Source organism: Bos grunniens, chromosome 7, assembly GCF_055505025.1.
Source record: "Bos grunniens cultivar Pamir isolate PY7600 chromosome 7, Bosgru_T2T1.0, whole genome shotgun sequence".
NCBI lineage: Eukaryota > Metazoa > Chordata > Mammalia > Artiodactyla > Bovidae > Bos > Bos grunniens.
The window spans coordinates 56,919,788-56,942,774 of record NC_141171.1 but is presented as its reverse complement, the minus strand read 5'-3'; the positions used below and the strand labels follow the sequence as shown (position 1 = coordinate 56,942,774).

The 22,987-nt window shown below is 42.3% G+C and overlaps 1 protein-coding gene across 4 annotated transcripts in view; it reads left to right on the top strand.

The window, feature by feature from the left end:
• The first annotated feature begins 2,248 nt into the window (after window positions 1–2,248).
• Window positions 2,249–22,987, top strand: part of PRELID2 (PRELI domain containing 2) — an 83,874-nt gene continuing 63,135 nt past the window's right edge. Inside the window, exons 1-5 of one of the 4 annotated variants that reach the window (XR_015168501.1) lie at window positions 2,255–2,604; window positions 18,486–18,543; window positions 20,920–20,993; window positions 21,553–21,576; window positions 22,516–22,676. Coding sequence is in view for 2 of the 4 variants with exons in the window: in XM_086413657.1 (XP_086269783.1) it covers window positions 2,530–2,604; window positions 18,486–18,543; window positions 20,920–20,993; window positions 21,553–21,576; window positions 22,516–22,676 (392 nt within the window). In the remaining 2 variants the exon portion in view is untranslated. Of the gene's footprint in view, window positions 2,605–18,485; window positions 18,544–20,919; window positions 20,994–21,552; window positions 21,577–22,515; window positions 22,677–22,987 lie in introns of all 4 variants that reach the window. The other 3 variants (XM_086413657.1, XM_086413658.1, XR_015168502.1) reach the window with 3 other exon arrangements.

Genomic DNA, 22,987 nt, shown 5'->3' with positions numbered 1-22,987 from the left:
CCAAGCTTCAGCAATACATGAACCGTGAACTTCCAGATGTTCAAGCTGGTTTTAGAAAAGGCAGAGGAACCAGAGATCAAATTGCCAACATTCGCTGGATCATCGAAAAAGCAAGAGAATTCCAGAAAAACATCTATTTCTGCTTTATTGACTATGCCAAAGCCTTTGACTGTTTGGATCACAATAAACTGTGGAAAATTCTTCAAGAGATGGGAATACTAGACCACCTGATCTGCCTCCTGAGAAATCTGTATGCAGGTCAGGAAGCAACAGTTAGAATTGTATATGGAACAACAGACTGGTTCCAAATAGGAAAAGGAGTACGTCAAGGCTGTATATTGTCACCCTGCTTATTTAACTTATATGCAGAGTACATCATGAGAAATGCTGGGCTGGAGGAAACCCAAGCTGGAATCAAAACTGCGGGGAGAAATATCAGTTACCTCAGATATGCAGATGACACCACCCTTATGGCAGAAAGTGAAGAAGAACTAAAGAGCCTCTTGATGAAAGTGAAAGAGGAGAGGGAAAAAGTTGGCTTAAAGCTCAACATTTAGAAAACTAAGATCATGGCATCTGGTCCCATCACTTCATGGCAAATAGATGGGGAAACAGTGGAAACAGTGTCAGACTTTATTTTTTTGGGCTCCGAAATCACTGCAGATGGTGATTGCAGCCATGAAATTAAAAGATGCTTACTCCTTGGAAGGAAAGTTATGACCAACCTAGACAGCATATTAAAAAGCAGAGACATTACATTGTCCACAAAGTTCCATCTAGTCAAGGCTATGGTTTTTCCAGTGGTCATGTATGGATGTGAGAGTTGGACTATAAGGAAAGCTGAGGGCAGAAAAATTGATGCTTTTGAACTGTGGTGTTGGAGAAGACTCTTGAGAGTCCCTTGGACTGCAAGGAGATCCAACCAGTCCATCCTAAAGGAGATCAGACCTGGGTTTTCATTGGAAGGACTGATGTTGAAGCTGAAACTCCAATACTTTGGCCACCTGATGTGAAGAGCTGACTCATTGGAAAAGACCCTGATGCTGGGAAAGATTGAGGGCAGGAGGAAAAGGTGACGATAGAGGATGAGATGGTTGGATGGCATCACTGACTCGATGGACGTGGGTTTGGGTGGACTCCAGGTGTTGGTGATGAACAGGGAGGCCTGGCGTGCTGTGGTTCATGGGGTCGGACAGGGAGGCCTGGCGTGCTCTGGTTCATGGGGTCACAAAGAGTAGGACACGACTGAACGACTGAACTGAACTTGCCAGATCAGTGTGACTCTGTGTGTCACGGGTAAGCGAGATTATGCAATTATAAAGTAAAAGTCACTACCTCAGAGACTTCTCTGATTCATCTTAGCTAAAATTATGTCACCTGTAACTTTGACCTATTATCTTGTTTCTTTTTCTATTTTGTTTGTTGTTGTTGTTCAGTCGCTGAGTCGTGTCAGACTCTGCCACCCCATGAACTGCATGCCATGCAGCATGCCAGGCTTTCCTGTCCATTACTATCTCCTGGAGTTTGCTCACACTCATGTCCATTGAGTCAGTGATGCCATCCAAGGATCTATTTTACTTACTGGGTGTTAAATCATCTGATTGACTCATCCCACATGACAGAAGGGACTGTGCTTTCCTTACTGCACTGTGCTTAGCACATAGTAGGTGATCAGGAATTCATATGTTAAATAAGGTATTGGATTAATGGATTCACTGGCTTGTTTTTGTAAAATCTGTACAGTCGAGTGAAGACCATTCCAAATTCTTTTTGTATCTCTTGTTTCCTCTTCCCATGGTCTAACCTTTTATGAGTGTAGGAATTTCTTGACGGAGTCACACGCAGATACAGGCAATTTCTATGTACTTGAGACGCAACCTGGAGCCTCAGAGGCAACTGCCCAGGTCCTGTGAGGAATGCAGTTGTTGGCCTCTGTCACACTGAACTGGGCAACACTGAGGAGGGTTATATTACAGTCCCTAAACTCGGAGGGAGGGTAGTTTATGTATTTATTACATCTTTTTAGTGCTGCCAGTAGCGGCTTAAGTAAGGCTCCAAGCGAAGTGATGACAAAAACCCCAGCTGCAAGGTTCAAGACTCCCCAGCTGTGAGGTGGAAACTTGGGTCCGCAGAGGCACGCGTGGCGAGGCCGTTGGGGCGTGGCGAGGCCGTGGGGCGTGGCGAGGCCGTGGGGCGTGGCGTGGAGTGGGCGAGGTGTGATCAGACCGCGGAGGGGCGGAGCCGGAGTCAGGGCGGGGCGGGGCCGCTCCTGAGGCCTCCAGCCACACCGCCCGGGGGCCCGGCACCTCCCTCGCCTGCAGCCCAGACTGGCGGAAGGGGACGGGGAAGGGAAAGGGGGCGTGCCAACTGTCTGTTTTTCCGAGTGGACAATAAAGTTTCGAAAGTTTGAAAAAGGAAGAGAAAAAAATCCCCAAGCCCCTTAGGCTTCCCGGGCGTGGACGCCTGCGGCCCGGCTCAGACGGAGCTCTAGAGATAGTGTGCTGGCGGAGGCGTGGTCGGCGCGCCGGGATGGGGGTCACCGTGGACGTGCACGAGGTGTTCAAGTACCCCTTCGAGCAGGTGGTCGCCAGCTTCCTCCGAAAGGTATTCTGCCCGCTTGGTCTCGGCTGGGGCTCGCGTTTTCCCGCGCTGCCCCTGTGGCCAGGCCGTCTGCGCTCTGGGCAGCGTCGTCCGAAGTTCCCCTCCTGCATTCGGCTCCCTGCTGCCCGCGCGGAGGTCCGCATCCAGCTGCGGGCTTTTCCTCTGGGATGTGCCGGGCGAGGGCGGGGGTGGATTTCCTCGAAGGCTGTGCCTCCAGGATGAGGGAAAGGCTCAGTGCTTGGCATCACGTTCACATCCTGCCGCAGCTGGAGGGAGAGACGCGGGGAGCCCAGGTTCTGGAGCCCCTTTGAGGTTGCACAGGGCTTGTCGATGTCTCCAGTAAATACATCGTTTACTGAGTCAAAGCTAGTGGGGGCCGTTGATGCCGCCATCCTAGTTTACCCAGCACTGTCGTTCTACCACTTCACCCCTTTCTCTTTTATTAGCAGCTGTGGGACTTTGGGCGCCTCCGTGCCTTAGTTTTGTAATCTGTAAAATGGGAAAAATAATAATACCAATTTAGGAGTTGTGAGGATTCAAGTGAAATACTTCCTACAGAGTGCTTATCACAGTGACTGATGCTTGCCTAGTAAGTCCTTTGAAAAGTTATGGTTATTCGCGCTACTGTAAACTGTCCACTCTAGTCTCAATAGTCAGTGGCCCTCTTTATCTCAAGAACTTTTCTTGAAACTGTGGCTTGTAATGGTAGAATAGTAAATTCTTTGAAAAATCAAGCATCCAGATCTGGGATGTGGGACCCCTGGGTTCTAGTCTGGTTCTACTTTTAGTTAGTTCACTTGATGACGTTGGTCAAGGGTCATCTTCTCTCTCGAGGCTTCAGTTTCTTCATCTAAAGATGTGTTCTATTAAAAAAAGCACAGCCTAAGGGTTGAGAATTAGATTTTTATTGGGCAGACTTGCTGAGGACTTAAGCCTGGATATAGTCTCTCAGATAGCTCTGAGAGATTGGCTGAAAGAGGTTAGGGAGGAACCAGAATATATAAGTTCAAACAAAGAAAAAGATAGTTGACTGTCCAAAGATGACTGCTATCGAAAGAAAACCAGACATCTCAAGTTAATGGAATTAATGCTTTTCTGTGTATGGAATAATTCAAGAGTCTGGACTCAATTGAAATTCCTTTGATAGGCTCCTTAACTGTCTAGGGCCTTTATCCTGTTTTTCTCTGTCCCGAATCCCCTCAGGGAGCACCCTCAGGATTTTTATGTCACAACATTGTGCGTTTACTGAAATGGCAGGTGACATTCTTTGTCTACAGATGAGAGTGTTGTATCAGAAGACCTTTCAGCTTACACATCTTAAGGGAGATTTGCAAGAATTGTATTTTATCTTGGGCAGACGCCACTGGCAATACTCTCTGGAACCCTGGAGATGGGTTTTTAAATTTATTAAAAAAAAATTATTTGACTGCATCCAGTCATAGTCAGAGAAGGCGATGGCACCCCACTCCAGTGTTCTTGGCTGGAGAATCCCAGGGGCGGTGGAGCCTGGTGGGCTGCCGTCTATGGGGTCGCACAGAGTCGGACACGACTGAAGCGACTTAGCAGCAGCAGTCATAGTTGTGGCCTGTGGGATCCTTTTCTTTTTAGTTGCGGCATGTGAGGTCTAGTCCCCTGACCAGGGATTGAACCCAGGGCCCCTGCATTGGGAGCCTAGAGTCTGAGCCATTGGACCACTAAGGGATGTATATTAAAAGACATAAGACCTGACCTCCATTAGAGGAGCTGATACTGTTGGGGGTCCAGGTCACAGAGGAGTGAGTGGGACCCTGGTAATGATGGGGTTGCTATGGAGCCTTTTGGGGGCAGAATGCCAGCTTGTTGACATTGTTAATTGATCTCATATCTAAAATAGTACCTGGCACTTCCTAGGTACTCAGTATACATCTGATGAGTGATGAATGAATAAAGAAATATTTATTGATCTGATGTAGACTTTGCCTTAGACTAGGCTTCTGGGCCCTGAAGAGAAAAAGCTACCACCCCATTTTTTGTTAGGACTGGCACTTTGAAATGTGAGTTCTCCAATGGCACTGCTCCTTTGGAAAGCCTTTCTGGGTTGTCCCCGTCACAAGGTAATCTCTGCCTTGTCAGAGCTGGAGGGACACGTTGGGCCTCAGTGACCATCTTTGACAGTGTTGGATAGTTCTGCATGTGTCTTTTTCCTCATTAGACTCTAATAAGCTTCCTCGGGGTAGGAAGCTTATTAGTGGAAGGAAGCTTACTGCAGAAGCATGTAGCACAGGGCCAGACTCATTTAGAGAATACCTGGCATGAGTCAGGCTTCTGGGCTAAATGCTTTTCTTGCCTTCAGCAGGTGTTTAAAGACACTTTTCTTCTGGGTAGCAGGCTCTGTTCTGGGTATGGGGCACCATAGACAGACCCTCTTCTCAGGGAGCTGATGTTCTCTAGTGGGTGTGACTAACATGAATAAATGATTAAGAAGCAAACAGATAACTCCAGCTGATGATGTGTGTTTATACAGGGAAAGCACACAGGTGTTGTGAAGTTTGGAGAGTGCCGTTAGGGAAGGCTTCCTTGAGAAAGTGGTGTTTGTGAAGTTATGGCCGAGGCATGAGAGGAGTTTCCTAGTTTCCTAGGGGTAGGGGGAGAAAGTGCTTTCCTACATTACCCTGTTTGTTCCTCCCAGCAGCTTCTGGAAGTAGTTATGGTGGACTTCCATTCTATTGTCTGGAGAAGCCGAGGTTCAGAGAAGTTTAAGTAACTTTTCCAAGTTCTTATAGCTAGCAAGTGGGAGAACCAGGATTTCAACACATCTGAATCCAAGCCCATACCCCTAATCACTAGGCTGTGCTACCTTGCACATAGTAGGCACTCAGATAATCATTGAGGGAATACAGTGTTGCAGACTCAGCTTTGCTGTGCTCTGTATCCAGTCTCAGTTTCTTTTTGCCTGCAATCTTCACTCAGGGTTTATTCATCTCTGTGGACCCCTTATGCCTGGTTTAAGGGTATAGCTTTGAAGATAAGAGGGGAGAAAATACATTGTTTCAGTTATCTCTTTGTGGTTGTTGTTCAGTCAAATATGTCCTAGTCCTACTCTTTGTGACCCCATGGACTGCAGCATGCCAGGCTTCCGTGTCCTTCACCATCTCCCACAGTTTGCTCAAACTCATGTCCATCAAGTCAGTGATGTCATCCAACCATCTCATCCTCTGTCATCCCCTTCTCCTGCTGCCCTCAATCTTTCCCAGCATCAGGGTCTCTTCCAGTGAGTCAGCTCTTCTAATCAGTTGGCCAAAGTATTGGAGCTTCAGCTTCAGCATCAGTGAATATTCAGGGTTGATTTCCTTTAGATTGACTGGTTTGATCTCCTTGCTATCCAAGGGACTCTCAAGAGTCTTCTTCAGCACCACAGGTTGAAAGCATCAATTCTTTGGTCTGCCTTCTTTATGGTCTGACTCTCACATCCGTACATGACACTGGAAAAAACATAGCTTTGACCATATGCACTTTTATTGGCAAAGCGATGTCTCTGCTTTTTAACATGCTGTCTAGGTTTGTCATAGCTTTTCTTCCAAGGAGCAAGCATCTTTTAATTTCATGGCTGCAGTCATTGTTTGTAGTGATTTGGGAGCCCACGAAAATAAAATCTGTCACCGTTTGCATTTTTTTCCCCATCTGTTTGCCATTAAGTGATGGGACCGGATGCCATGATCTTAGTTTTTAGAATGTTGAGTTTTAAACTGGCTTTTTTACTCTCCTCTTTTACTTTCAAGAGGCTCTTTAGTTTCTCATTACTTTCTGCCATTAGAATGGTATCATCTGCATATCTGAGGTTGTTGATATTCCTCCTGGCAATCTTGATTCCAGCTTGTGCTTCATCCAGCCTGGCATTTTGCATGATGTGCTCTGCATAGAAGTTAAACAAGCAGGGTGACAATATATAGCCTTGTTGTACTTCTTTCCCAGTTTTGAACCAATCAGTTGTTCCATGTCTGGTTTTAACTGTTGCTTCTTGCGATTATCTCTTGCTGTGTAACCGATCACCCTAAAATGTTTTAGAGGCCTAAACCAATGGTAAGCTTTTAATTCTCATGTTTCTGTGTTTCTGTGGATTGCCTGGGCTCAGGTGGGTGGTTTCTAGGTGCTTTGTGTTATAGCTGTGGTCACTTATCTAGCTGGGTTCAGTTAAGATCTGGAAGGATTCTTTTTTAAAATTAATTAATTAATTAATTAATTTTTGACTGTGCTGGGTTTTCATTGCTGTGCCCAGACTTTCTTTAGTTGCATTGATGGGCTTCTCATTTTGGTGGCTTCTCTTGTTTCAGACCACAACTCAGAGTCTTAACTACTGGACCCCCAGGCAAGTCCTAGAAAGAATTCTTATAAAGTACTTAGCAAAGTGCCTGGCACATAGTAAATAAAGACTGAGGAGGATATTTGAAAGGTAATGAGAGGGTAACAGGCAGGAAGGCCAGGGGTCTCCAAATGGAGGAAATAGCCTGCAAGTGTCAGACATTTTTATCTCTCTTAAGCGGCAGGAGGAAACAAACTAGCAATATTTTTTCCTTCTCTATACAAATTTAAAGGGAGGTTTCTCTTAAAATACTGTGTTGCCATAATGACACCCGGTTTCGCCTGAAGTTAGCTATTCTCGAGCCTAGAGATAACCAATGTCTTTTTCTTATGGAAATGTTTGTCTTAAGCTATGCTAATGTACTATGCCTTTACCCCAAACTCTGTCTCCAAGTCGGTTCCGCCTCTTGGCCCAGAACCTACTTGACAAACCAGTATGGATATTGTTCCCCTAATCTGTGTAAATGAAACTATTTGTATGGTGGTCTGCCCTTCTTCAAGATTCAAGTTAATCATTTTATGGCCCAGGATAAACCATTTATCCCAAAATGCATCTTATGGGTGAGGGGCCTGCTGCCATTCTGAATTTTAAGACATTCCTTTCTTTCATTAACAGACTGCTAGTGACTATATAACATCCAGCTAAAGACTAGCAGGGGGGTACTCTTTCTGCCCCCTTCTGATGCCTATGTCAGAAGCTTTCTCTATCTCCTTTATACTTTAATAAAACTTTATTACACAAAAGCTCTGAGCCATCAAGCCTCGTCTCTGGCCCCGGATTGAATTCTTCTCCTCCGGGGGCCAAGAATCCTGGTGTATTCGCGTGATTCAACAACAACCTTTCAGTAAGGCCAGGGAAAGAGGAGGAGAACACCTGCAGAAAAGGTCTAGAGATGGGTCAGTGCACTTCTAGTCACAAAGCAGTCCTTCCAGAGATCCCTGGATGGGGCTAAGGGGCTATCTCTAGGAAGTCAGTAAATTCGTTTGCTGTGAGAATTTTCACCTTCATTTAAAGTCATGAGCTGGAAGTCAGTAGCCCTGGAGTCCATTCATTGTGCTTCCTTCAGTACGAGCAGTTTTGGGGTGGCCTTGGGAAAGAGTTTCCACCATTCTAGACTGTGCCCTTGTGCAAATTAGAAAGAGGCATCGTTGAGGTGGTTTATCCCATAAGCTCGCAGTAAATGGGACTAGTGGGAAGTCTGCGGACTGTTAATACAAGTTAGAAAGAAGTGCTCCTTCTTCTCTGTGGTTGTAGCCCTGCGCTCCCTGGCCTGCTTGGCTGGAAAACCTTGTGCAGTCGGCAACATGCACAACCGTGTGAGTCAGCCCTGCTGTCTTAAGTTCTTGCATGTGGAATGTTATGCTGTGTACCCCACCAATCTCCCAGTATTTTTGTGAGAAGCAAATGTCTAACAGTTGACAAAATTTTTTTTAAGCATAAGGTAGTAAAATGATCCTTTTGGCAAAATACACTTTTCTTTTTCTTTTAGTCTTTATGTATTTTTTTTTTTTTTTTGGATTCAAAGGAAAGTGCTTTGCAGAAGGGACAATCATCTGAGGATCTCTGGGAAGCATTTAATCTGATGTTGCACAATGGTATGTTTGAAGGCGCTACAGCAGTGAGGAAATTCTATTTTAAACGGAGTCTACTGATCTCTGGCTTTTGGTATGTTAGGGCTTGCCTTCCAAGTTATAATATCCTACTATTTTTAAAGCCTTAGGAATGTTTGCTCTTCTTACACCTGCCTGTTGGATACCACAGGCAATATATTAGCTACATGCTTTCAAAGTTAAGTGGCACCTTGAAAACAAACACCTCAATACTCTTTGTTCGTGGAGTGTAATGTGTCTCAATGAACTCTTCACGGAGGAATGCTGTGAAAACCAAAATGGTTTATTCATCAGATGCTAAACTGTACTTTCTGTGAACTAGTGTCAGTGCTCTTGACAGTGTGTTTTGGTTTGTTTCTTTGTATGACTCTCAGCTTTGTACTTCTCATCATTTATAGCTGCTTCCTTTCTTTTACTTAAAACACCCAGAAACAGAGCCCACTACTGCATAGGTGGATATAGCAGCTGCTAGGCTGCCCCATCTTTGAAAGCTCGTGTGGGCTCTTTCATGGGCTTGCCTTGCATGGTGAACTGGATTCCTATATTTTTTAAAAGTTTCTTTCTAAAAGATGTCCTAAATTTTGTCTACCTGGAATTGAAAGTCATAAAGAAGGACTCAGAGAGCATTGATTGTGCCTGGATTTTTCTTGTTTATTCTCTAATGAAACCAGAGAAGTTACGGTTTTTCTCACCATCGAGTTGTTCAGGTTCATTGTCTCTTTTTTGTTTAATTATTGGCCATGCCATGTGGCATATGGGATCTTAATAGTTCCTGGACCAGGGATGGAACTTTCACCCCCCTGAATCCGAAGTGTGGAGTCTTAACCACTGAACTGCCAAGGAAGCCCTTCAGGTTGATTTTCTTGTTATCCTATAGGCAAAAAAGAGCCATTGTGAATAGAGTGTAAGCTTCCTGGGTGGAGGTTTTATCATCTGTTCTTGATGTATCTCAAATATCCAAAGAGATCATGAACATAGTAGACAGTCAGCAAATCCTTATTGAATGAATGAGTGAAATATTCTCTTCTGGGATTTAGCCTTGTGCAATTTCAGGCTGAAGTTGGTGTGGGATTCAGTAGCATGTCCGTCCTTTGGGTACTGTAACAAAATGGACAGAGTAAAATAATTTCTCTGCTTCAACACAGTGGCTTCAGGTTTTATTTATTCTAGCCAGGAGCCTGATGTTCTGAACAAAATGGTTTGAATGTTTACCATTAAACTCATAAAGGAGATTTATGAATGGCTATTTCCATTTAGAGTAGAAAGTTGATTGGGTAATTAATAATGTTTCCATTTCTGATCCTGTCTTTTCTCCCTTGCAAATCTGGCACTTAAATGTGGGGAACATCTCTCTGTGCAGAGTTCCTGAAATATTTGAGATAGACCTGTATTTCCAAAATAAGTGATCTGACAAATGATAGGCCTGGGTTAACATGTGGTTATTTATCTTTTTGTTCACACTGTGATAGTCCTTCTTCACTTTTAACTTCCTCTCCTCAATTCTATTAGAAAATTAAGCACAACAGGAAGGAGAAGTTACAGAAAGGAAGAGCATGGGCTCTGACATCAGCTGGGGTCCGGGAGCTTTTAGCTGTGAGTTTGGGCAAGTCAGTTCACTTTTCTATGCTGCAGTTTCCTCATTTGCAAAATACTAATAATACTGTCTTCTGGAGTCATTGGGAAGAAGTAAGTTAGATAATGAACACAGTGCATACAATATTCATAGTGTAATGTAGCCACATGGTAGGTGCCACACAGTATCTCTGCAGAGATGTTTACTAACTTGGAGTAATAAAGGGGAGAAGGTGAAAGTGTTCAGTCATTCAGTCGTGTCTGACTCTTTGTGACCCCATGGACTGGAGCCCACCAGGCTCCTCTGTCCATGAAATTCTCCAGGCAAGAATACTGGAGTGGGTTGCCAGTTCCTTCTCCAGGAGATCTTCCCAACCCAAGGATTGAGCCTGGGTTTCCCACATTGCAGGCAGACTCTTTACCAAGTGAGCCACCAGGGAAGTCAGTAGTGAGCATGAATAAAGGTGTGCATTTGCATTATGATTTATTTTTTATTTGGCATTTAAATAGTACCAAAGCATACTTGGTAAGTTACCTAGTAGAGATTATGGCTTAATCAGTGCCTGGAAGATAGGAGATTTTTAGCTGTCAAAGAACTAATAGTTAAACATTCTTTATGTGTTTTCTAATAGAAATTCACAATAGATCTGTGTATCGTTTGGCCTCTGGGAGATGAAAAGCTAAGAAAAACATAGCCCTGGCCTCAAGGAGTTTCCTGTTATGGGGGATAAAGGGAGATAAGTTATTTTGTATTTTTTGTAATAAGTGCCTTCTTAAAGGCATATCACAGACATACCCTGTAGGGCAAGATTGATGTTTTAATTATTGGTAGCTCAGATGGTAAAGTCTGCCTACAATGCAGGAGACTGGAGTTCGATCCCTGGGTTGGGAAGATCCCCTGGAGAAGGAAATGGCAACATACTCCAGTATTCTTGCCTGGAGAATTTCATGGACAGAGGAGCCTGGTGGGCTCCAGTCCATGGGGTCGCAAAGAGTCGGACACAACTGAGCGACTTCACTTCACTTCACTTTACAAGAGCTTTGAGAGTACAGAGTACTCTCTGCTCCAATGCAGTGCTTTCCTTCATGCTTGTGGGAAGGAAAGTATCTGGGAGTACTCACACAAATTATGAATTGGTTAAAGCATGAGCTTATAAGGTTTTACTAATCTAGAAATATTAGAAACATCTATTAATTTTTGAATAATCTTTTAAATATATCTGGATTGCAAATGGATACTATTAATATACTTAATATCACACCACAGTAAATTACAAGATAAAGACTGAAGTCTTGAAACTAAGTTTTCAAAAATATTGATTCGTTTTTTAGTAGCAAACCAGTAAGGTGCGGAATGTTACACTTTACATAACATTATTTCCTTGAATTCCTATAACAGCTCTTTGAGGTGTGGCCTTTTTGTTTTGTTTCGTTTTCTAATTTCACAGATGAAGAAACGAAGGCAGACTGAGATAAAATAATTTTTCTGAGATTCCCATAGGTGGGCTTCAACTCAGGTCTCTTGGATTCTAAAATCCTTTCTGTTTTCCAGACTGTCTTTAATTTTGTTTACTTCTTAAGCTTTCATCAACTTACAAAATGTTGCAGAACCAGAAAATTCCAGTATCCTTAACTTCCCCAAATACTGTATAGTTTATAAAATGAGGGAATTACCGCTGATACCACGTTAACTCTTATAACAGACATTATTCAAATTTTGGCACTTGCTTACTAATATGGTATTTTTTTCAGTATAGGATTCAATCCCGTGCTCTGGGGTCCAGGATCCCACTTTGCATTTAGTTGTGTCTTTGTCTCCTCCTCAGTTCCTTGGTGCTGTCCTGAATCCTGGTTTATTTCGAACAGTACCTGTCAGTTATTTTGTAGACATTGTATCTCTAAATGCGTTGGGTTTGTGTATGCCTTTAATGTTTAGGGAAGAGGATGTTCCTTTGTACAATTGTATAAATGATACTTTTTAAAGAATTTCATCATGTCGTTGCCCATCATTGGGACATTTTGGCATGCATGAGGGTGGCTGGCCATTGTTTAGAATCAGAACTTGTCTACCAGGAGGGCCTTTGAGGATCATCTGGTGGGCCATCGGCCGGGGTTCACAGGTGGCAGCATCGCGGTCTGCAGGTCCTGGCTTCTTGTCCTTTGTTCTGTCTACTTCATCCTCCTACTGAAGAGGCCAGTGAACAACCATTTGAAATGTCTGCTGACTTCACTGTGTTTAGTCTTTGATATTGACATTTTGATTAATCACTTGATCTTGGTATTTTATAATATTTTATTTTACAATCAACTGTGCTTTTCTTCTAAGATAGACTGTTGCATGTAGCTCGTAAAGGGAGTTTGGCACAGCCCACGGTGATTTCTTTGTGTAACTAAATGCCAAATCTCTTTCAGCAGCTCTATCCCTCTGCATGCATGCATTTGGCAGCAGCCTGGGTAGCAAAGATTCCCTTAATGCTTATAAAAGTAATATGTTAACATCCCAGACTGATTTGAGGTCCCTATGGCCTTCTTTGCAGGACTAATACAGATACATCAGCTAACTGCTTCCTTGTGCTTGTGCTGTCTTGGATAATGCTGTTTGCAAGTTGGTAAACAATGGCTCCTTTGGAGGTCATTGACTTTTTTTTGTGCGAGTTTTATAAAAGGCAGGCACTGACTTCTGGCTTTTTTGGGAAGTTGGCATTTTATTTAGATATTTATTAAGAAAATTTGTTTGGCTGTGCGGAGTCTTTGTTGCAGCATGTAGACTTCTAGCTGTGGCCTGCTGGCTTACTTGCCTGGTGCCATGTGGGATCTTAGTCCCCCGGCGAGGGATTGAACTCATGTTCCCTGCATTGGAAAGCGGATTCTTAATTTGGACCACTAGAGAAGTCCCGAAAGTTGGTATTGTAGTAGCTCCACTCTCTTAAGAGTAAGCTTTATGAAAGCTGATTATATTTCTCCCTCATGTAGATAAGAAAGGTAAATATACCCTATCTTCATGAATCTACTCCCAGAAGTATATTGACTGTTGTTCCTGTAGTTAGATACTCTCTCTTGGCCTCTCACTCGTCATAGCTAAGTGTTTGTTTTAATGTTTATGGTGTTTTTTACCTTTTATTTTGCAGTTTCTGGCTTCTTGCCTTTTAATATGTAAAAACAAATGAAAGCAAGGTATATGACAATGTAGGAGGAGGCTACATTTTACCCTTGTTAGACTTCAGTTCAGTTCAGTTCAGTCGCTCAGTCGTGTCCGACTCTTTGCGACCCCATGAATCGCAGCACGCCAGGCCTCCCTGTCTATCACCAACTCCCGGAGTTCACTCAAATTTACATCCATTGAGTCAGTGATGCCATCCAGCCATCTCATACTCTGTCGTCCCCTTTTCCTCCTTCCCTCAATCCCTCCCAGCATCCGAGTCTTGACTTACATACATATAATATAAGCAGTGATATTTGCAATACATTTATATCTTAAGAAAAGGTAAAGGACTAGTTTATATATTGTGTGAAGAAAGTAAGAATTGTAAGTAAATTCAAAATGATCTCAAATATACCTTGAAAAATCCCTCATGTCACCCAGAACGTTTGGCAAATGTGCAAATCTCTGTGAGGTAGTTCTTAGCCACTGCAGTCTGTGGTCCACTGGATGTACCAGGTCCAAGGACGGTAAGGGTTCTTGGCTGATATCTGGCTCATCAGACCACTTTGCTTCCATGAAGAGTCATCAGTGTGAAGTAGAAACCGGAAGATCCCAGGGTTGCCCTGCACATGGTCAGGCTTTATGCCATTATGGTTTTTTGTTTGTTTCTGTTTTATTTTAAAGATTCTTTTTTTAAAAATGTGAACCACTTTTTTTCCAAGTCTTTATTGAATTTGTTACAATACTGCTTCTGTTTTTTGGCTGTGAGTCATGTGGGATCTTAGTTCCCTGACCAGGGATCGAACCAGCACCCCCTGCCTTGGAGAGCGAAGTCTTCACCATTGGACTTTCGGAGAAGTCCCATATGCCATTATGTTATCAACACGAGACTCCTTATCTTAATGCATTTTAATAGATTTACTTGTTTTGAGGAGGATGAAATGAGGTATAATACACATGGGGCCCTCTACTCCAGCACTCTGCTCAGATAGTAGATGCTCAGTAAGTCTTTGATGTGCTCGATCACGATCTAGCTTGATCCTTTCCACTGTCACACTGTGTTTGTAGAGGTGTCCAGAGAAACCTGGTCACCTGCTTCCTGTCTTCCCAAATTGGCATTCCTGGTGGTGACCTTCTCTGAGCTGGCTTCCCTCTCTGGGTCCCTTGTTATCTGACTTCAGATACATTTTTGTGAGTTAAATCATGAATGTTCAAGTTACTACAAGATGGTGTCAGATCATTTCAAGTGATGCCAGGTAGGGGGAGCCTCAGCACAATAAATCTTTAAAGAAACTTGAAATATATGCCTTTCATGTCACAGTATTTAGCTTTTGTAAGTAGACCTCTGATTTCTTTTCCCGTTCTTCTATGGAAGGAAACTTGAGGCTCCACATCTATTCAACTGCAAAAGTAGTTGCACAGGAAAATGACCTGAGTCTTGTAAATGAGTTTACTGATATGAATAGTCTGGGATTTCTTGTGTTTGACTGAGACAACTTCCATATTACTTTGTAATTTATAAGAATTGTCTAGTTAGTGACCCTTAAGTGTTTTACCTGGAGGAGGGCATGGCTACCTACTCCAGTATTCTTGCCTGGAGAATCCCTATGGACAGAGGAGCCTGGTGGGCTACAGTCCATGGGGTTGTATAGAGTTGGACATGACCGAAGTGACTAAACATAAGTATTTTACAATGGCCCCTCTTCACAATTCCCATCCTATTATCCCTATGATTTATTTTGTCATTATTTTATTTTATTTTTTTTTCTAACATGTAAAATTTCTAAGAATCTACAGTTTTGTTTGTTTTATTCCTTTATCCTTAGTGCATTGAACAGTGCCTGCATAGTCAAGAAAATTGTTAAATGAAGAATGTTTTTGCTATTATTTAAATCGATATCCTTTACCTTAGGGGATTCCCTGGTGGCTCAGACGATAAAGCGTCTGTCTGTAATGCGGGAGACCCGGGTTCGATCCCCAGGTCTGGAAGATCCCCTGGAGAAGGAAATGGCAACCCACTCTAGTACTTTTGCCTAGAAAATTCCATGGATGGAGGAGCCTGGTGGGCTACAGTCCATGGGGTCGCAAAGAGTCAGACGTGACTGAGCGACTTCACCTTTACCTTAATAAGCAAATATTAAAGTTATAGAAAAGCATAAATAAAGCATTTGAGTTTGTTGTTGTTCAGTCACTCAGTCGTGTCTGACTCTTTGCGACCCCATGGACTGCAGCACAACAGGCTTCCCTGTCCACTATCTCCTGGAATTTGCTCAGACTCAATGTCTGTTGAGTCAGTGATGCTGTCTAACCATCTCATCGTCTGCTGCTCCTTCTTCTTTTGCCTTCAATCTTTCCCAGCATCAGGGTCTCAAAGAATTGGCTCTTCTTTGAGTTTGTAATCTTTAGGAATTTCACTGCTAATTTTGTGCAGTAATCAGAACTTAGGAAATTTTTATCATTAGCCTTCTCTGGTGATTACATTTACAGCTTCTTTTGTAATTTAGTTCAGCCATCTTCCTGCTGTTTACAGTGTATTTCTAATATTCATCAGTCAGGGTATATTGATGAATATAAGACAGTGTGTAAACTAGAATTAGAGTAGAGGCAGTATTCTCATATTCTCATTTTACCTTAGTATAAAAGTTCTGATGTATACATACACACACACTTAAAAACTGAGGGCATCTGTGTGAGTCTCAGGTATCTTGCTAACTTCAAGGGTGTTGTGTGAGGCCCCCTTCCTGAGAAACACAATAGTTAAACCTGACCCCCTGTGGTGAACATTATCTTCAAAAAAACACTGAAAGTTAAACTTCAAGAAAACAGGCATCATAATTTTGAGCATTTTTTTTTCCTGTGGCAAACATGAATGAATGAACAAATAAATAAATATTTAAAAAGCCATGCTGGGGAATTCCTTGGTTGTCCAGTTGTTAGAACTTGATGCTTTCAGTGCCAGAGTTGGGTTTGATCCTTGGTCACAGAACTAAGATACTGAAAGTCTTTCAGTGTGGTCCCCCCGCCCGCCAAAAAAAAAAAGTGTTGTTGATTAGTTCTCAGAATTGCAGTTGTCCGGATGGAAGTGTGACTGGCAGAGTTTACGGCCTGAGGTCTGGTTTGGGGTTGAGGATGCTGAGAATGGAGCCCAGTGCTCTCTTCATAAATTGGACCCTTGGTCCCTGAAGGGGGTAAGGTTTAGTTTCCACATCCATCCTGGAGGTCAGTGAGGTTTATCTTCTAGATGGTTCATTCATTCAGCAGATATTCATTGAGTGCCTACTATGTGCCAGGCACTGCTAGGTGATGGAGATAGAGAAGCCCTGCTCTTTCAGAGTCTGTATTCTAACCCCTTGTCCTTTTGGGCCACAGATATCTTTAAGAATGTTCCCTGAAGATCAGTCAGCCTCTTATATACACATACATACACACATGGATGCTCACAGGCACACAGCTGCTGCGGGGTTGGGGAGAACCCTGCTCATTGAATTTCCTTTACCATTTCCTGGGTTCAGAAGGCTTACAGCTCAAGCTTACCAAGTGGAGGGCCCTGTCTCCTACCCACGCCCCCATCTGTCTGCTGCCCTGGTCTCCCCCTCAGCACTTTATGCTGCTTTGGATGAGACTCGCCTGTGATTTTCCTTTCGGATTAGATCTCACTATGAAGCAGTATGCCTCTGGGAACAGAACCTGAGGGGTGCTCAGCAGGCCTGGTGAACAGCCTGCTTGTCCTACAGCTTTGAGGACTTCTACGCTCTTAAGTCTCCTTTTTTGCATCTGCGACATGGAAAGGGTGGGATTTGAGTAGCTGAGATGTTTGAAAATAGGTTAGGTGGGCAGGCCTTGAAGGCAAAGGAAAGTATCTGTGGCTAAATTACAGTCTTGACGCTCATTAACTGATTTTAAGCAAATTACCTAGTTTATCCAAGTCTTATTTCTCACAGGTGGAAGGGAGAAAAAAAAAAAAACCCAACATGGAACTCAAGGAATAGTTTTGAAAATCAAACTGAAATAATGTATTAAGCTGCCTAGGACAAAAATGGTAGCTATTATCAGCTCTTTTAACATCCAAATTGTGTTTCAGGGGAATTTAATCCATAAATAAAGTATTTATTTTGCACTTTTTTCTTTATTGAAATATAGTTGATTTACAGTGCTGTGCCAGTTTCTGCTGTACAGCCCAGTGACTCAGCTGTGCACATATATACACTTACTTATTGAGGACCCGGCATAGACTTCTGTGATTACACTCCTGTGATGCTGACCCAGCCCACCAGGCAATAGTAAAGGACAATAGTGAAGGAATGCGCTGTGTTTTAGGCCGGGTTTAATTTTGTGGCTCTACTATTAACCAGCTGGCTGACCTTAAGTTTTCTGATTTTCTTTAGTTTCCATTTAGTTTCTGAAAGACAATGATATCCCATAACCCAGTCACAACAGAGAGGCTGATTTTAAAAAAGATCATGCAAGTAAAGCATTTAGCACAGTGCCTTGTACAAAGAATACTCCTGAGTTATGTAAGGCTGGTTCAATATTATAGTAGTATTATTGTTGCTGTTCAGTGCTCAGTCATGTCCGACTCTTTACGACCCCATGGTCTGTCCATGGAATTCTCCAGGCAAGAGTACTGGAGTGGGTTGCCATCCCCTTCTCCAGGGGATCTTCCTGACCCAGGGATGGAACCCTGGTCTCCCGCATTGCAGGCCAGACTCTTTACCGTCTGTGCTACTAGGGAAGCCCAGTATTATTATTAAGCTTAACCTAACCTTCCCTTCTCCACCCAGAGCTAGGCTGACTCCAACAGGTACAATTGGTGACAGCATCTCACTTATCTATTCTGAATTAGTAAAATTAAGACATTTGATTGCAAACTAGCCTTAGAGATTGCTTGTGCATGTATGTGAAGTCACTTCAGTTGCATCAGACTCTGTGGCCCCATGGACTATGGCCCACCAGGCTCTTCTGTCCATGGGATTCTTCAGACAAGAATACTGGACTGGGTATCCATTCACTTCTCCAGGTGATCTTCCCAACCCAAGGATTGAACCTGCGTCTCCTGGGTCTCCTGCATTGGCAAGCAGGTTCTTTACCACTAGCGCCACCTGGGAACCCCCTAGAGATTGCTTGAAAAAGATTTACAGTTCCTGCAAATAAGTGGTTGCTATAAAGTAATTCGTTTTGCCAAAAAATGAATGGTAATTTTTCTTTGTGTGTTTTTATTTAGTATCCAAACCCCATGGATAAAAATGTCATCTCCGTAAAAATTGTGGAGGAAAGAAAAGGTAAGTATTACTGAGTTTTGTAAAGATGTGTGTCTGTGTGTGTGTGTGGCCTGTGATATTTTAAACATATCTATTAACAGGTATAGCTCTGCATTCGAGGTGGCTGATCAGAAAGAGCACCCAGCCTTTCCAGCAGTAGAAGACTTGCCATTCACTCTTGTCATCTTCTCCATTAAGAATTGATGACAGCTGTGACAGTTACCATTTTTCAAAACTTAATGTGTACCGGGGACTTTTATTTTTATTAACTTAATTCTCAGAACGATATAATTCCTTTTTAATGAATGAAGAAACCAAGGTATAGAGAGGTTAAGTAACTTAACTGAGGTTACATGACTTTGTCCTTTAATATATTCACATATCATTTTATGACAAAATAGGTGTGACTAATAGCACGTATATGAGATGTGACTGTAAAGTGATTGGATTATGGAGTCAGAACTGTGCTTAACAATATGGTTCACTATTGACTAGAGCAGGGCTTGACAAATTATCTTTGTGTGGCCTGTTGTTGTAAATAAAGTTTTATTGGCACCCAGCTATGCCCATTTTTTTATGTGTTATCTGTGCTTCTTTCCTTATCACAACAGTAGATTTGTAACAGAGACTGTATGGCTCACAAAACCTAACATTTATTTATTATCTGGCACTTTACAGAAGATGTTTATTGACTGCTGGACTGGAGTGTAGGGGTCTTTCCTGTTCTGTCATTCACATCTCTGGTAGAAGTGTTTTCACTCTCAGTGTTTGAACTCGAGAGTTGGGCAATGAAGGAAGCTATAATGGTGCTCATTGTCAAAGTATAAACCTTTGGAGACAGGCAGGTCCGGTCTACCAGGCTCTTGAACCTCTTCTAGGAAAACATGAGATGCTGCTCTTTATTTCATGACTCTGAGGCCTTCTCTGTGCTTGGTGAAGAGAGAACTATCTTTGTGAGGGTCTTTTCTGCATTTCTATAGCTCTATAAATACGATGAAAAACGATTTTCTCAGGTACCTGTACTCATGGGAGAAAGGTTTTACATGGTATTAGAGAAGTTTGATTTCAGGTCCTAATTTCGTTCCTATCTACATGACCTAACTTCTTGGAGGCTCTATTTCTTCTTCTTTCAAATGGGAAAGTAATCACAGCCTGTCTTTAGGTTGTTGAGAAGAATCAAGCAATAGAACAGCATGCATATTCCAAAGTGGTTAATTATAATTTCTGCCGTTGACAGGGGCATCTTCACCTCCAGGAGTAGCTCATCCATTTTCTCTATGTGTGCTGCAGACTTTGGATGAGATGGCCAAAGGGTGCCAGTGGGCAGAGGAGATGAACCAGTTTCTCATCCTCCCAACAACTTCAGAGTATTCAGGGTGTTTGCACCAAGGTTCAGGACTGTTATAGTGTTATAGTCCAAGCTTTGAGAAACCGTGAAGGAACTTGGCTGAGTCATGTACTTCACAGAGCAAAAGACAACACTTCAGAGTTTATATTTTTCTCTGATTCGCTTTCCTTTTTTTCAACTCAAATTTATCACATTTTTTTTTAATGCCCTTAATACTATTCTGTAAACTTTTTTCCAGAACAGAATAGTTCCAGCCACAGAGAGTCTGCTTCCCTATGACAGAAGAGTATGCCCAATGTAATAATAATAGGTTTAAATTCGTAGCCAGAAATCGGTGCTTGAAAACTCCTTTGGTACAGAAGGTGACAGAATTAGATTCTCCATTGTTTTGTTAAAACATGTTAAACATTAGCTGCAGCTGAGCAGAAGGCTCATTGGCCATGGCCACTGGAGTGTTGACATTGATAGTCCAGAGCAGTGAACAATTTGTGTCTTTTTAAAGGTCTCATTGGAGACTTCAGAAATAGACTTTCTTATTTTATTACTTTAAAAACTTTCTTTTGGTTGTACCCTACGGCATGTTGGACCTTAGTTTCCAGACCAGGGATCGAACCCATGCTGCCTGCATTGGCAAGAGGAGTCATAACCACTGGACTGCTGGGGAAGTCCCCATTTGCAATTCTTTTGTCCTTGACTTTAGAATGTGCTTCACTGGTGGCTCAGATGGTTAACAGTCCGCCTGCAATGCAGGAGACCTGGGTTCGATCCCTAGGTCGGGGAGATTCCCTTGGAGGAGAGCATGGCAACCCACTCAAGTGTTCTTGCCTGGAGAATCCCATGGACAGAGGAGCCTGGTGGGTTCACAGATATTTGGAGAGATTTGGTGAAGGAAAGTGGTCAGGGAAGCTGGGTTTTGAGTTAAACATTTTCTTTAGGAATTCTCCATATAGAAAATTGAGATTGACATTAAAATTTTATTGACATTAAAATAAGAATACATTTACTTCAGTTGTTTTTTTGTTTTGAGTGTAAACATTTTCTGTTTCTAGATGTGTCAACAGGGATCATCTATAGAAAGAGGATTGCAGTCTGTCAGAATGTGGTTCCAGAAATTTTAAGGAAGGTAAACTCATTTCAAAATTTAATCAGATTTTGTGTAACAGTGGGTGATTTTCAAATAGTCATGCAAAGAAATAGCGTTTTCTGATGTAAATAAGTGTTAGAAATTTCCCAGTTCTCCTGTCTCCTAGCCTTTCAAAGGAAGACATCTGTCTCCTCTCCAACCTCAGTTTTGATAGGTGCTACCAGAGAGAGTTTTTTTCCTATATGTTTTGCTTCTCTTTTGTGGAGGGCGCTTAGTGTACATAGAGATGGACTGCAATTATTTTAAGATACTTTGGCTATTTTGCATGAAGTGACCATCTTTTCTGATCTGTCCATGGTTAGATACGACTCTTAGGTAAGAATAATCAGAAGGGGGCAGGTGGTAAATATTTCATCTGATCTTCAGTAAGGAAGAGAAAAGCTTCAGTTTCCATTTCACTGTCAGAGAGAATGGTTTTGGTAGTATAATGTTCTCAGCACCCTCTGTAAGTCTTTTTGTGTCTATTTCTGTAAAGTAATGGTATTGATGATGAAATCTTCATGATAGCAAATTGTTTTTTCTCTTTGAAATCCTTAAGCACTCTGATGATTGCTGGAAAGAGGTGAGTGGAAAATTTTAATCACATTGCTTTAACCATAGGGTGATTATGACAAAAATCCTTAGAATCATTAGGGAATAAGAGGAGAACGTCTTGATGCACATTTTAAAACATGTTTCATGTGATCTTTTCAACCCGGAAGTGACTGTGTGTTTGATGTAAAACCCAAGGCTCCTGCCAGGTAGCTTGCAAATTGTGTAGCTGTGCTGTATATAGAAAACATGGCAGCTTCCATCACTTTCTAAACATGGGTGAAGACTGTCACTTTCTTTACTGGAAAGAAGGCTGATAAGACAGTGAAAATGAACTTTCTTTTATTTTCCAGATAGCAGTATATTGCAGTATATGCAGGAAATTATTGCTGGCTTTTTTCACAGAGTGTGTACCCTCCCTTTGCCCTATATACACGCTTTGAATCTATTATTTAAAAAGGCATTCAACTTTGTCTTGTATCTCTATTCTTAAATAATTTAAGGACACCTCTGACTTGTACGATTCTGCCTTTGTAGTTTTCCATGTTTCCTCCACCCAGGAAAGCATACATTTCTAGATATTGGACAGAGTTTAAAATGAAGAAAATATTTTATCCTGCATGTGAGTCCATAAGTGGGCCCAGTTAGAATCCATCAATTTAAGAAGGCCATAACCAGCCCTAGAGGAGACATGAGGGAGGCTGTTAATTTGCTTAGTGTTTAGCAGTTAGGGAAATTGGGCCAGAGACTGTACAGCCTGCATAAATTCTAGGCCATTTGCATGTCCTCACCAGCCTTTAGTAAGGTCATTGTATGTTTGATTATCAGGGACCTAGAGCCATTGGTGAACCATCATCCATATATCAGGATCGCTTGTCCTCAAGATTGGAAGCAACTCTGGACAGAGTCTTTATATATTAATAGCTTGCTCTTCTTAAATTCAGAAAGCCATTCTCCCTCTTTTGGACAGGTGAACATCTTAAAGGTACCTAATATCCAGTTAGAAGAGGAATCATGGTTCAATCCTCAGGAAAGGAACATGGCTATAAGGAGTCACTGCCTTACATGGACACAATATGCATCCATGAAAGAAGAGTCTGTCTTCAGGGAAAGTACGGAAAATCCAAATTGGTAAGATCACCTGTGTGTGTGTGTGCGTGCACGTGTGCACACACGTGTGCATTTGTGTGTGTGTAGGTAAGGTGCAGGGAAGCACAAATGAGCACTCATTAAAGAGCTATGATTTTATTCTTACAACCTCTGCTTAAAACTCACATAAATTACATAGTATTGATTTTTAATCACACAAGTAATCAGTAAATAGATTTCTCTTTGGGGGGAAAAATGACAGCTCAACTCCTTTCTGATTGTCCTGTCTAATCCTGGTGTTCTTTTGCCTTCTCCAGAGGAAGTGAATGTTTTCAATGCATTGAGTATTCTTC